At 42.1% G+C, this 13818-nt stretch overlaps 1 protein-coding gene and 1 non-coding gene across 15 annotated transcripts in view; both read left to right on the plus strand.

Moving 5' to 3' along the window:
* Positions 1 to 13818, plus strand: part of CNOT1 (CCR4-NOT transcription complex subunit 1) — a 47780-nt gene that overhangs the window by 21342 nt on the left and 12620 nt on the right. For 6 of the 14 annotated variants that reach the window (XR_014947731.1, XM_015873577.3, XM_015873582.3 and 3 more), the window contains 17 exons: positions 351 to 552; positions 938 to 1084; positions 2158 to 2282; positions 2469 to 2755; positions 3655 to 3733; positions 4401 to 4631; positions 5430 to 5570; positions 5998 to 6177; positions 7156 to 7272; positions 7560 to 7670; positions 8299 to 8376; positions 8683 to 8860; positions 9332 to 9462; positions 10000 to 10296; positions 12436 to 12576; positions 12671 to 12775; positions 13319 to 13438. Coding sequence is in view for 13 of the 14 variants with exons in the window: in XM_015873577.3 (XP_015729063.1) it covers positions 351 to 552; positions 938 to 1084; positions 2158 to 2282; positions 2469 to 2755; positions 3655 to 3733; positions 4401 to 4631; positions 5430 to 5570; positions 5998 to 6177; positions 7156 to 7272; positions 7560 to 7670; positions 8299 to 8376; positions 8683 to 8860; positions 9332 to 9462; positions 10000 to 10296; positions 12436 to 12576; positions 12671 to 12775; positions 13319 to 13438 (2670 nt within the window). In the remaining variant the exon portion in view is untranslated. The remainder of the gene's footprint in view (positions 1 to 350; positions 553 to 937; positions 1085 to 2157; positions 2283 to 2468; positions 2756 to 3654; positions 3734 to 4400; positions 4632 to 5429; positions 5571 to 5997; positions 6178 to 7155; positions 7273 to 7559; positions 7671 to 8298; positions 8377 to 8682; positions 8861 to 9331; positions 9463 to 9999; positions 10297 to 12435; positions 12577 to 12670; positions 12776 to 13318; positions 13439 to 13818) is intronic. The other 8 variants (XM_015873580.3, XM_085551679.1, XM_015873585.3 and 5 more) reach the window with 3 other exon arrangements.
* Positions 6631 to 6766, plus strand: LOC116653990 (small nucleolar RNA SNORA46). The gene has a single exon (XR_004308726.1). It is a non-coding gene; the product is annotated as a small nucleolar RNA SNORA46 (small nucleolar RNA).

A 13818-nucleotide genomic window follows, 5' to 3' on the forward strand; every position in this document is an offset into this window, starting at 1 on the left:
GTAAACTCAACACAGAGAGCAGTTTCCTTATAAACTGTTACTTTATTGAAGTTGTTCACCCATTGTACCAAATACTATGGCAACCTGCTGCTAATAAGTGATGTGAAGAAGTGGATCAGCTGACATTAGCCTTAGTCCTGTTATCTTTTGGGTAGATAACCTACCTAGCATTCTATAGGCAAATGGTTCTCTTGGGGTAGTCTGATTTCGGGCTTTAAAGTGACCATGCAGACAGACTCTTTTCAGGAATGTTCTTGGTATGAAGCTGTCTTCATAGAAAACACGCCAAGAGTGAGCTTGGTTTCAACCTGTGGCTGTCTGTGTATAATCTTCTTCTATTTCTCATTCAGATCGACTCACTTGCAGGAATGGCATCTCTGAGTTTAGGTGGCTCAGCTGCTCCTCACACCCAGAGCATGCAAGGCTTCCCTCCAAACTTGGGCTCTGCATTCAGTACTCCTCAGTCACCAGCAAAAGCATTTCCCCCTCTTTCCACCCAAAACCAGACAACGGGTTTCAGTGGCATTGGAGGACTCTCTTCACAGCTTCCAGGTACTGCTATCTAGCCAGGAGAATTTTGGGTTTTTTTGTTGCATCAGAGTTAAGACACTGTCATTATTTACCATGATCGGAAGCACTGTGCAGATAGCTGTCTGTTGTGGGAGGGAATTATACATCCTTGTTCTTTGGTCACTGCTGATAACAGTACTTTCAGATATAGCGACTGCAGTAGATAAGACGTGAGAGTCCAGAGGCGGAGTGTTTTTGACAGACTTAACCAGCATCATTTTAGGCTGGGACAGGGATAAGGAACTGCTGAGATAAGTTATGAAGCTCTGTAGCTCTGATTATTTATTGGAAACAGTAAGGTGGTCCAAGTGATGCATGCATAGTATTAAAGGTGCAGCTGAGATGACATACCTTGTTCACTTTCCAGTAGGTGGTCTTACTACGGGTAGCCTGACTGGCATAGGAACTGGAGCCCTGGGCCTTCCTGCAGTGAACAATGACCCATTCGTGCAAAGGAAGCTGAGCACATCTGGACTGAGCCAGCCTACGTTCCAGCAGAGTAAGATGAAACCTTGTAAGTGGTAGTGTTGTCTGTGACTGTGAAGTGTGACTGTGGTTAATCTGCATTTCCTTCAGGGGTGGCTTTGTTCTGGAGGTGATAAGTAATAGAAATGCGGCTCTTGTACTGTTAGTCTGAAGAAGGTGCTTCTCAACTTCCGTGCTAGCAGCTTGCTGAGTAACTGGGGGTGGGATTGGAAAAAAAAAAAAAAAAATAGTAAATACAACCTATTAAGGAATTGCATGAGCAGCATCCTCTGTCCTTTATTTCTAATTGTGCTGTGTTTTAAACAGAAGTCTTATCCTGCTCTTCACTGAGTTGTTTGTGTTGTAAAAGGGTGGGATGTAGTTTTGTTTGTAAGGTGACTAATCGTAGCTAGCTTGGGTAAGTCCTGCTGCAGCACAGCAGTGAAGCAGCCTGCAGTGCTGGAAAAGAAATCAAACTAATGTGAGTTGATGGGAAGGTGCTGGGCTCTTTTTCCCCTCAAAATAATGATCTGCTCCTCAAAAAGGAGCCATTATTGTTAGTTCCCTTGTAACTCTAAGTATGCTCACATGTTTAAGCAAACAAATACTGCTGTTAGGAAGCCTGCCTATATGCTAAGTCTTCCATGTAACTGTTGTTACCTATCTGTAAAAAATCAAAGTTATAGGTGTCTATAGACAGGCAGCAGAGGCAGCTTTAGTGATCATTGGTTTTGTTTTTTTTTTCTTTTGGGGCTTGAACATTCAGTAAAAACCTGCTTGGAGCTCACTGGCTGGCCTGAAAGTCTGTGTGAAAGTCTGTCTGCATGTTAGTGTTGTGTAGCATGCTTTATCCTAGTTGGTTTGCATACATTTGGTTGAGGTGCCACCTGAGGCTAGCTTGGGTTGCAGTGGGTTCTAGGAATACAACACTAAGAGACTAATTCCTACCTAGAATTCAGTTCTCTTGTATAAATGTATTGAAAACAGATGTTTAAATTGCTACTAGGAAGACTCAGTAACCTTATTTATTTTGAGATAAACTAGCAGATTGTTTAAAGATTTTCGAGGAGGTGAAGAGATACTGACTGACGTTGCTTGTAACCTGTTGCTTTTTCTTAACAGCTGATTTATCTCAGGTGTGGCCAGAGGCTAATCAGAACTTTAGCAAAGAAATAGATGATGAGGCAAACAGCTACTTCCAGCGTATCTATAACCATCCACCACATCCAACCATGTCTGTAGATGAGGTGAGTTCCCTACTGTAACAGTTGTTACCTGCCTAGAGATAGAGACAGCAGCTGGAGCAGAAGCGTGAATGTGAAATACTGCAGTCTGGCATCTACCTTAGTTATAAACGTACTTGAAACTCATAGATGCAGAAGAGCTGAAATAAAACATCTGTTGGTAAAGGTTTCTGATTTTATTGCTTGCAGGTCTTGGAAATGCTGCAGAGGTTTAAGGACTCCAACATTAAACGGGAACGAGAAGTGTTTAACTGTATGCTGAGGAACTTGTTTGAAGAGTACCGTTTCTTTCCCCAGTACCCAGACAAAGAGCTGCACATCACAGCCTGCCTCTTTGGTGGGATAATAGAGAAAGGACTGGTTACTTACATGGCCCTGGGCCTGGCCCTTCGCTACGTTCTTGAAGCCTTACGAAAGCCTTTTGCATCCAAAATGTACTATTTTGGTATTGCTGCACTAGATAGGTTTAAAAATAGGTGAGTGGTTTTTTTGGTAATAAACAGCGCATGTAATGTCTTGTTAGCCTTCAAGCAATTACAATTCCACAGCTAAATGATGACTTATGTGTGAGAAATTTACATATGTCAGTGTTAGTTCAGCATGTTTTAAAGTAATCCTGAAACAGGATGTGTTAATGCCCTAGCAAAAGGGTGACTTTGGAAATCAACGTGTGAAGTGCAGTACCTTTGTAAATGTGGAACAAACAAACTGAGTTGCTGAAAATACTTGGTGGCCTTTGTGTGTCAAAAATAATTCAGGGAAGTGGTGAGTTGGTTGAAGCTGTCAACCTCTTACGCTGAATGTAATTATCCTTAACAGGTGCACTCTATTGGAGTGCCAGGTGCATTACTCAGTAATAAAAGCCTGGCCAGGTACCTAAGCTCTATGAGTTTGGTTTGAATTTGAATCTCCAGTATGGCATCTGAACCTGTTGCTCAGAATATTCTGCTTTAGCATTGTGCATGGTTATGAGGAATATTACCGTAGTGATTTCAATGATAGGGACACTGTGATTTGCTGTTTAAGGTGGTGTGCCCTTCTGCAAATCACTTCTCCAATAATCTTATTGTTAACGCCAAATAGAAATGAGACTGTGTGTTCAGTCAGAAGTATAGAGGTTTACGATAAGCTGGGCTGCTGTGAATTAACCTTGTGTTTTGCTCGTGAATGAATTCATTTAGAATGGCTTTCACTACAACAACTGCTTTGTAGAAAATGTTTTGTTGACAGCACAGCTGCTGTGAGCAAGACAGAAGTAATTCTGATGTAGTATGTGGATGACGTAGCGGTGTTATATTTGTATTGCTCTGTAATACTGTTTTTGATCTGGGCTTATGCTTCTGACTAACGTGTTTTTGGCTTTTTTTCCTGACAGACTGAAGGACTATCCCCAGTATTGTCAGCACTTGGCTTCTATTAGTCACTTTATACAGTTCCCTCATCACTTGCAGGAGGTGAGTGTGTTCATTTGCTTTCATGGCATTGGTTTCCTAGATGTGTACTTTCTTAGATGCTTTACAAAACCCATGGATGTAGGTGGTTGGTAATCTGTTCCTGTACACCTATTTGGGTTGCTCACAGTGAAGTAGCTGCCTGCATGGTCAACCAGGGCACACAGCCATGCATGTGGGTTTTTAAGTGCTTCGAAGGAATCACACTTCAGTCTTTTAAGGATTTAGGCATTCACTGGGAAGCAGGATGTTCAGCTGTGCATATAGAGTAGCATATTCAGACTTAGTAACATAGTCCAGAAAAAGGTGAGAAAAACGTATTTCCTGAAGGTGGAAATACCCTGTATTTAAGCAGTGCTGATCATAAAGTGTCTAGGGGAGAGAAGTTGATCCCTGTGGCAGAGCTTGAAAGCATAAACTGAATAAGAAAAAATATTCAACTCTAGCACTGAGAATTCATCTGCCCAGAGCTGTGAAGTCCAATTACAGCCTTAATTCACTGATGCATTTCACTTTTTGTATTTTGCGTTACTTTGCAGTTTCCCTTAAGGGCTTTATTGTTAAAAATTAAAGATTCTCAGCATCTGTTCGTACTGCTTGTGCAGAAAGTCATTCCCTGGTTACATTGCTTTCTGTGAATTTCTGTATGTGCTTGTTCGCTCTGTTTTAGTACATAGAATACGGCCAGCAGTCTAGAGATCCTCCTGTGAAAATGCAGGGTTCAATCACCACCCCTGGAAGTATTGCACTTGCCCAGGCTCAGGCCCAGGCCCAGGTTCCAGCAAAAGCTCCTCTTGCTGGCCAAGTCAGCACTATAGTTACCACCTCGACCACCACCACTGTTGCAAAAACCATCACTATCACTCGGCCAACTGGAGTCAGCTTCAAGAAGGATGTGCCGGTAAGTATCCTGTGACCCCAGTGTACTTGCTGGAGATGCGAAGGAGTTAAACTGTGGATATGGATTGAGAACATGAGGATAGAGACCTGTTAAATTTCTGTACTGCCATTTTTTAGCTATAAACCTATGGCTTTGTGTTTTTATCTAATCCATAGGATTGAAGTTTTCATAGAGATGCATTTTTTGTTAAGAAGCTGTGCACTGACTGTGGTGTTATAGGAAGACCTTTCTTTTAGGTTTTAAGTGTCAAGACGATTACAGAATTAGGTGTTTATGTTGTCTGATTCTAAACTTGAGTTATGATTACTGTAGCAAACTCTCTCTTGCCGCATACCAGATGCTAAAGCCCTTAAATTTAGACCTTCAGCTGTAGGGGCACAGGTCATGTTTCATTGGCTTGTTCTGTTGGCATGCTTTGTTTCAGATGAAGCTGTGGAATTCTCTCCCAGTTTAGTGTTGAGGTGCTTTTGGAGACCTGCTGTTGTACCAAGGACTGCTCACTGTTACTTTCTCCAGGCTAATGCTGTATACTAGCTGTTAGTTAATGGATGTATGAATGCAAATGTGAGGGGTTGGTTTCTGTACTGTGGGATTCTTTTTTCGGTATTGACCATTGTTTATAGTGTAAAATCTCTTCCCTTGAGCACTGGTAGAAGTGCATTAGAAGTAGTGCTTGTGATCTCATAAAGCTCAGTTCTTTTTTGGCTTGACAGTTTTTGGTTATTGGGCTTAAAGGGCTTTGTTTGGTTATTGCCCTTAAGTATATTATCTATTCTTAACTTCTTGGTCTCCCTACAGCCTTCCATTAATACTACCAACATCGATACACTGTTAGTAGCAACAGATCAAACTGAGAGAATTGTGGAACCTCCAGAGAACGTCCAGGAAAAAATTGCTTTCATCTTCAATAATCTGTCACAGTCAAACATGACACAGAAGGCAAGTATGAAAGAACACCAGTAAAGTCATTTTTAATTATCTAAAACTGCTTTCTAAGTTGGTAAGTGATGGTGTATCTACAAACAGTGCTAACTTGTAAAATGAAAAACAGGGAGAGAAAAACATACCCCAAGGAAATAGCAGATTTGTCTTATGGATGGACTGCTTTACTGCAAGGTGCTGACAGTCCTGGGTATTTTGGTGGTACACATTAGAAAGCTGAGAAGTGGAGGAGAGAGAAAATACTGTGCCTTGCTCATTTGCCAGTTTAAATCCTTGCTGACCAGATCTTTAGATAAAGAAATCTGCTCATTTCAGAGCCACTTAAAAGCAAAACCACCAACCATAGTGCTGAAAGCAGTTGTGTTTGTGGTTGTCATCTCATGTTCTTTTTTGTGGTGTGCTTTTTTCTCTGCTATGGAGACAGGTTGAAGAACTGAAGGAAACAGTGAAAGAAGAGTTCATGCCTTGGGTATCACAGTATCTCGTGATGAAGAGAGTCAGTATTGAGCCAAATTTTCACAGCTTATATTCAAACTTCCTCGACACTCTTAAGAATCCAGAATTTAATAAAATGGTTCTGAATGAGACTTACAGAAATATCAAGGTGAGTGCACAAGTTCTAATACTTGGGTAAGTTTTAGCATTTAGAGGTATGCTGTTCTCAGGCCATTTTCTTCCTGTGCTGCTTATCTTCAGAAATGGAGTATCTTGGGAAAGTCTACTTCAGCTTAAGCTAACATCTTACTGTATGAATACTGGGATTGTTTTGTTTTCAGTCAGAAAGGATTAAGAGGGTATATCTGCATTTAAGTCCATATTTGTATGAGGCCTGCAAATTGCGGCAGGGAAAATTTCTTTGTGGTCTAGTTTGTGTGGGAGAGTATCAGGATGAGAACCACACTCTGTTGTTTTAGCTGAAAAATAGAGGATAGGGAGCTAGAGTAAACAGAAGTGTAACAACTAAAAATCATTAGAGGACTAAATTAACGTGCATGCTGAAGAGGTCAAGAAGAAATAGCCCTGATGAGGTGAGTGAGTGAATCAAATCTGTCAAGGAAGCACTATTTTTAAACCTGTTGGTGGATTTTCTTGGCCACCGTGGGTTACGCTGTAGTGCAAAAGAATCTCCTGGCTCTTTAGAGTGTGGTTGGCCTTCTGTTTGGCTGATGCTGCTCTGAAGCCAAGGGACAAAGCTAATAGTAGAATGCTAGAGCATGTTTTAGGTCTTGAAGTAAGAATTAAATCGTTTCCCAGGAAATGCCTTCTGGTCTGCAATGAAGTGTTAAGAAGCATTGTCTTCCCAAGTTACATTTTGCTGGGTAGCCTAGCTGCCTTATCAGTAACTGGAAAGCTCTGGGAAGGCGTAATCCTTTCTGATCCCCTCCAAGTAAAGGAATTTTGAAGTCATTACAAGGCAGATTGGTGGGATGCTACCTTGAGGGTAAAGGCTGCTCTTGACTATCTCTGTAATGGGACTGGAGCTCAGAACTTGGTGTTCTGCTTCAGGTCAGAGCAGCTGTTTGATTTGGTGTTGTGTCTGATTTATCTTCCAGTTGTTGCTTGAGTTGTTTTTTTCCATTAGGTGCTACTGACATCAGATAAGGCTGCAGCCAACTTCTCTGACCGTTCCTTGTTGAAGAACCTTGGTCACTGGCTGGGAATGATTACACTGGCTAAAAATAAGCCCATCTTGCACACAGTAAGCTTCTGTCTTCACAGACTTGCTTGACGCAAACTACTGTGGTATTATTCAGCAGCATAGGCTGTTTTGGAAATGCTATCACCAAAATGAAGGGGGTAATATTACGTCAAAATATCCATCTGTGAATCTTTGTTCAAATGCAAGATCACTCTTTAGCATTCCGTAAAACTCTGTTTTGCCATTATATCCTATAAGAAAATAACATGTCAATGGAATTTCTGCAGTGGTCTTGTTTTTTTCTTTCTGCTTTCCTACCCTTTTTAATTGTTGATGGTGTTTTTCAGGATTTGGATGTGAAGTCACTACTACTGGAAGCGTACGTTAAGGGACAGCAGGAATTGCTTTATGTAGTACCATTTGTTGCCAAAGTCTTAGAATCCAGTGTCAGGAGTGTGGTAAGTGACTACATTGGGGCTGTTACTGCTCAAGTGGCAACACAAGCATTGCAGAAATTAAGTAGTGCTTCTCATTAAACCCAATGAACTTCATGTGTAGTGGGGGGTGTAAAGGGATATCACGGCTTCAAGTTAGTTCCATTTTGAGATAAAGTACTTGTCTGGTTGGGTTTTTTGTTCTGTTTTTTTTTTTGGGGGGGGGGGGGGTCCATCCTAAACAGATGATGTTGGCTGAACTGTACTGTAGTATCCCCAGACACAGACCTCTGTTGAGAAACAAAAGGATGCCACTGGAGGGGTTCTAGGATCTATTTCTTATTTGGGTGGATTTATTTCCTTCCACCCTCAACATGCGTGTTTTGTCTCTGATGAGCTCTCTTTAACTCTGCTTGGCTAAGCAACTGATCTCTCAGAAGGGTCTAGTAATTGTGCTTCCAGTTTGGCGTTCAGCTTGCTTGTTCATCTGCTTTCTCTCAATACTAAAAGCAGCTTTGCCTGCAGCTGTGTAAACTTCAGTTTCCCCTGTCTGTATGTGCATGTAATGGTTCAGTTTCAAAATGTATTAGTCTTAAGGGAACTAAACCATTCCAGACCACTGTGTAATGCTGCTTTGCATTTTCTCTTGCAGGTTTTCAGGCCTCCAAACCCATGGACAATGGCTATTATGAATGTTTTAGCTGAGCTGCATCAAGAACATGATCTAAAAGTAAATTTTCTGTTTTGCTGTACCTATTGAGCTTGAGGTTTTCTTGACAATACCAGTCAGAAACATGTTGTGAGGGACCAAATTTCACTTCTCACTTCATTGTGTGAGGAACTGGGCATTGCTAACTTAGTAAGAGCGTGGGTGAGTCTTGATTTCTGTGAGGTTAATGTGCAGGTTGTTTGTCTAACCATCACTTGCTTATGCAAAAGAAAAGACAACATGAGTTAGAACATGAAGCTTGGGTTTAGAACAGCCAGTTTGGGTTTTTTTCCTTGTGACATAACCTAAACTAAAATTGTTGTGCAGTTGAATCTGAAGTTTGAGATCGAAGTGCTCTGCAAGAATCTTGCACTGGACATCAATGAGCTGAAACCTGGGAGCCTCCTGAAAGATAAGGATCGTCTGAAAAATCTGGATGAGCAGCTGTCTGCTCCTAAGAAAGATGTGAAGCAGCCAGAAGAGCTGCCACCCATCACAACCACCAGTAAGTATGCCTCAAATCAAACTCAGAACAGTGCTGTATGAAGTTTAGAAAGACAGGCTTGTAGAGAAGAATTTGAAGCTATCTGCACTGCTGTAACATTACTGAAAGCTTAGAATCACTAAAGTAGTGGTGTAATAGAAGGATGCTAACAGGATTAGGAGATGGGAGAGGAATGGAAGCCATCCCACGGACTAATTCTGCATGTGCTGTGTGTAACTGCTCTTTAGAAGAGAGTGAAGCTGGGAGACAGATTGAGATTGTAGCAGGGTTCAAACCCTGCTGTAACAAACAGCTGCCAAAATGCCCTGAAGTTAACCTGGTGCTAGACACTGTGGAGGTGGGGGGAAAAAAGCTGGGTACCTGTAAGGAAGCATTATGGTCAGAACTCATCACTTAAATGATGTGCGTGCTTCCATTTTAATCACTCACTTTTCCCTAATGGTTAAAATAAGCATTTTTATATTCTTACAGCTGCTTCTACAACTCCAGCTACCAGCACCACTTGTACAGCCACAGTTCCTCCACAGCCCCAGTACAGTTATCATGACATCAATGTGTATTCGTTAGGAGGTTTGGCTCCACATATTACCTTAAATCCAACGGTAAGTGCTGATTTGGTTTACTAAGTGCTCCTACTGCTGACATTGCCACAGATCTTAGCTAGTGGGTTTGGCATTTTAGAATTCAAAGCTATTTCTTGGAGTTTTGCTTCTCCTTCTAATAGGGAGGGTGAGTGCTAATAAATATCCAGAGGGAGAATTTGGGAGTTACTAATGATTACAGTAGCTAACAGGCTCTCAAATGAGCTCGCATTGTAGCGTATGTATTAGTAACTACATTAATTCAGGCAGTGGGTGTCAGCTAGGACAGTTACCAGGGCTTTCTTGTTCCTTCTGACCAGTGACTTTAGCTCTTAGTTCAGTCTTTGCTCTGTGATCAGCTGCAACTTTGGAAGAAAACCTGTCACATACATCTGTTTCAGAGTGATCGATGCTGCAGTACCTGCATGAGAAACACTGTATGCAAGCTGTGAGGGTGTACTTTAAAAAAAAAAAACGTTTGTAAAATATGAATGCCTGGGATAGAATGACCCAGTAGTAAGCCAGAATACTAACACAACTTTCCTAATGCTCCTCCAGATCCCCCTGTTTCAGGCCCACCCCCAGCTGAAGCAGTGCGTGCGGCAGGCTATAGAGCGAGCGGTGCAGGAGCTCGTCCATCCCGTGGTCGATCGGTCCATTAAGATTGCCATGACTACTTGTGAGCAGATAGTCAGGAAGGACTTTGCACTGGATTCGGAGGAGTCACGAATGCGTGTGGCTGCACACCACATGATGCGGAACCTGACTGCTGGGATGGCCATGATCACCTGCAGGGAACCTTTGCTCATGAGCATAGCTACCAACTTGAAGAACAGTTTTGCCACTGCACTGAGGGTAAGTGTTGCATCACCAGAAACTTCTTTCCAGCTTCAGAGATACCCAGCATTAGCAACTCTGTTCTCTACATGGTAGACTTTATTAAGGTTATACAGCTTATCCTGGGTGGATATGAACTGTGCTGAAATAACAGCTCACACTGTATAGTTTTAAACCCATAAGGTAGACATGGCTACATTGCACTGGAGCTTCCTGAGCTGTTTGTCCCTGTGTGCTATCGAGTTTGATCACATCATGGAAGCTTTGGAGTGCTTATCTTTCTGTGGCTTTTCAGGTAGATAAGCAAGGGTGGATGGGATTGAATTGGTTCTGGGATTTTCTGGTGATAGATTATCATGGTATGCATGTAAGCTTTGGGCGGATTGAATTCAGTCCTGCTGTTAGCAGATAAGTAGTTAAGACTTCTGAACAGCTTTTCCACTCACTGGCTTCTTTAGAAGATATTTTAAAGTATGTTTTTTCTAACAAGCTAAGTTTGCTCTGAAGTCCTACTTTTTCCCTCTTGGCTAAATGCAATACGGTTCATGAACGGCTAGCCAGGACAGCAGCTGCTACCCAGAAGACTTGCTGTGCTTGCCATTGGTGTCGCAACAGGAACAGATCTTGGAAAGATTGAGACATTTTATTACCTAGAAGGTTAGCAAAGTTGAAAGTCTACCTACCCCTTAAGGGAGGGTGTGTTGCTATTGCCCATCTGGTAGGGAGTGGCACTGTGAAGGCCCTTTTGCAATGCAGTTGCTCTCTGCTTAAGGGGCAGATTGTAAAGGTCTGAATGGACTACAAAGCCTTAGTAAGGCTCCCATGCCCAGGTATGGGCTCAATGATTTGTGATGTAACCTATACGCCTCAAGCCATGTTGACTCTCTATTCAGAGCTTCAAGTAACCTGATTGCCAAGATCAGAAGCTGGCTGCTTTCTCTGCAGTAGCAAGTCTGGGCTTACAGATGGTGTAGCAGAAACTTGAGTCCTGTGCCATCAATCTTAGTTAAGGATACAAGTTAAGGACAGGAGTAAACAGTACTGCTTTGTTAACATGGGAACTTAGTCTGTGATTGTTGTTAGCACCTTTTGCTTATTATTCCTCAGAACTTAGGTGTCGAGGTAGTAACCATAAAAAAAAGCAAAGAAACAAAAATACCCATTAAATCTCTGTCAAGAAAGAGACATAGTTCTGCTGTGATTCATTGGATGTGACTGCAGTTCAGACAGGGCAGCAACTGAAGGAATGCTTCTTATCTCTTGGGTGGCATGAGATGGCAGAGGTGAGGCAGGGTGAATGGAAGCTGGTTGTGTTACAGCTGTGAGTATCTGCGAGGTTGCTGCATGCGTAGGAGAATGTAGGTCATGCTTTATGGGAGACTTAGTGCTAATGTATTCTGTATTGGCAAAATGTCACGAATGTATTGATGGAGATTCAATTGTAATCCAGGGAAGCTTTTTAATGGCATAATTGCACATGATGTTGTGCTGCAGGAGAAGGTGCTGCATAAGATGTTTCAAAAATCCAGCTTACTTAATTAGGTGGATTGAGAAGGTGAGAGGTTTTTTTGTCTGAAAGAAGCAGCAGTAAGGGTAGAACTTAATGGGCAAAGAAGCCCAAGGAGATCAGACTGTTTGCATTTATATGTGTATTCCAGTGGGAATAGGCTGCTTTACACCCTGGCACATAGGTCCCTTTGTTTGGTTTGCTCTTAAAACTCTCAAGGGAAGGAAAAGAACTGTATGAGAAAGGGAACCCAGTGCAGAAATGCTTAGCATCTCAGCTTTGCATTGAGTGAGGCATTCATTTCTGATTGCAGCCTAGGTGGTGGAAAAACCCTCCAGCCATGACAGACTGGTTTCTTTTCCTTCATTAGCATCTGTTGTGAGTTCAGTTGTGCTCTAGAGATAAGCTGGGGGGGAAGGAGGGGAACCTCCTGCTGTTCTGTTCCTTGTTGAAAGTCTTTACTGTCTTCTTGCTTATGTTTTATTCAAAGCTATGCAAAAAGTAAATGTATTATGGTGTATTCCGTGCAAAGACAGCATATTCCTAAGAAGGTTCCTTTATTATTGCTGGTGTTGAGTACAGCAGTGCAGATGTTAAGAGTGGCTGTATTCATGGAAAATGCCTTCACGGATTGTCCTGGTTTTCAATAGGCAGCCTCCCCACAGCAGAGGGACATGATGGAGCAAGCAGCTGCCCAGCTGGCACAGGATAACTGTGAGCTGGCATGCTGTTTTATCCAGAAGACAGCTGTGGAAAAAGCAGGCCCTGAAATGGACAAGAGGCTGGCAACTGTAAGTATGGGTCTGCTGCCTTTTCAAAGGTTTGTGTTCTTGTATACATCCAGACTCGACATCTAAAGTGCAATGTATTTGGCCCTCTTCACAGGAATTTGAGCTCAGAAAACATGCTAGACAAGAGGGTCGTCGATACTGTGATCCTGTTGTGTTAACTTACCAAGCTGAACGCATGCCAGAACAGATCAGGTTAAAGGTGAGGATATTAAGTGAGCTATTTTCTCATGCTGTGCTTCCCTTCAGAACCACACTGCTTCAAATAAGCAGTTCTGCATGTTGTTAGTCATGTCTAACACTGAAGCAGCTATTAGCTTGATTGGCAACGGCATCACATTAATAGATTGCTTCAGAATGTATTCATACCATTTTCCTCAGTTGCTTGAGAAATCTGCGTTCTTTCTTTTGTTCTCCTCTACTCTTCCTTTCACTAAAAGAAAAGTCGGTTGTGTTGTTTCCCATTCATCCCTTTCAAAGGCATTCTCTTGTGCCTCTTGAGAAGCACAGGGCCAGTATTCAATTCTTTGTGTTTCTGGGAGCAAGTTGCCGCGATCCAGCAAAATCCTTGTGTTAGGAGGTCTGACAGGAAGGATACGGCCTCAGCACAGAGCAGCAGAGTCTTACTTAGGTCACTCTGTGTACGAAAGTGAGTGAGCAGCTACCTGTTGCACAGACTGCCCTCATTCCTTACTGCCATGGTGTTTAGCGAAGATGTTAATGTGTTTTCTTCTTTATTGCAAAGGTTGGAGGTGTGGACCTAAAACAGCTGGCTGTTTATGAAGAGTTTGCACGTAACGTCCCCGGCTTCTTGCCTACCAATGACTTAACTCAGCCTACAGGATTCTTGGCTCAACCTATGAAGGTAGAGGGTTCTAATTGTCTTAAGTAGCCCTTTTGATGAGTGTTGCAGTGCTTGTGTCCTTTGATGGAAGGCTAGTAAGAATTAGATGTTTGTATTGCTTGGGAATACTGATTGAAAGGTTTGTTCATCTTAAATTGATGGCAACATGGAGCTATTCTTAAAAGCAGTTTGGGGTTTTTTGTAGCATGGATTGGAACCAGATGTCCAAGTTAGGATTATTACTTGTAGTTTTAGTAGCAGTGAAAAGGTTATTTTGGGGTAAGGTCGTATATAGCAAACACTTATTTTGAGATAATAAGCAGGTTATTGAATGCATTCTTGACCTTAAGGACTGCTAAAATTGTTTGCTAGTTATTTCTGCAGCTTAATGTGGTCATATT

The sequence above is a fragment of the Coturnix japonica genome, chromosome 6 (genome assembly GCF_054131305.1).
Source record: "Coturnix japonica strain WE chromosome 6, WE-NBRP24, whole genome shotgun sequence".
Lineage (NCBI taxonomy): Eukaryota > Metazoa > Chordata > Aves > Galliformes > Phasianidae > Coturnix > Coturnix japonica.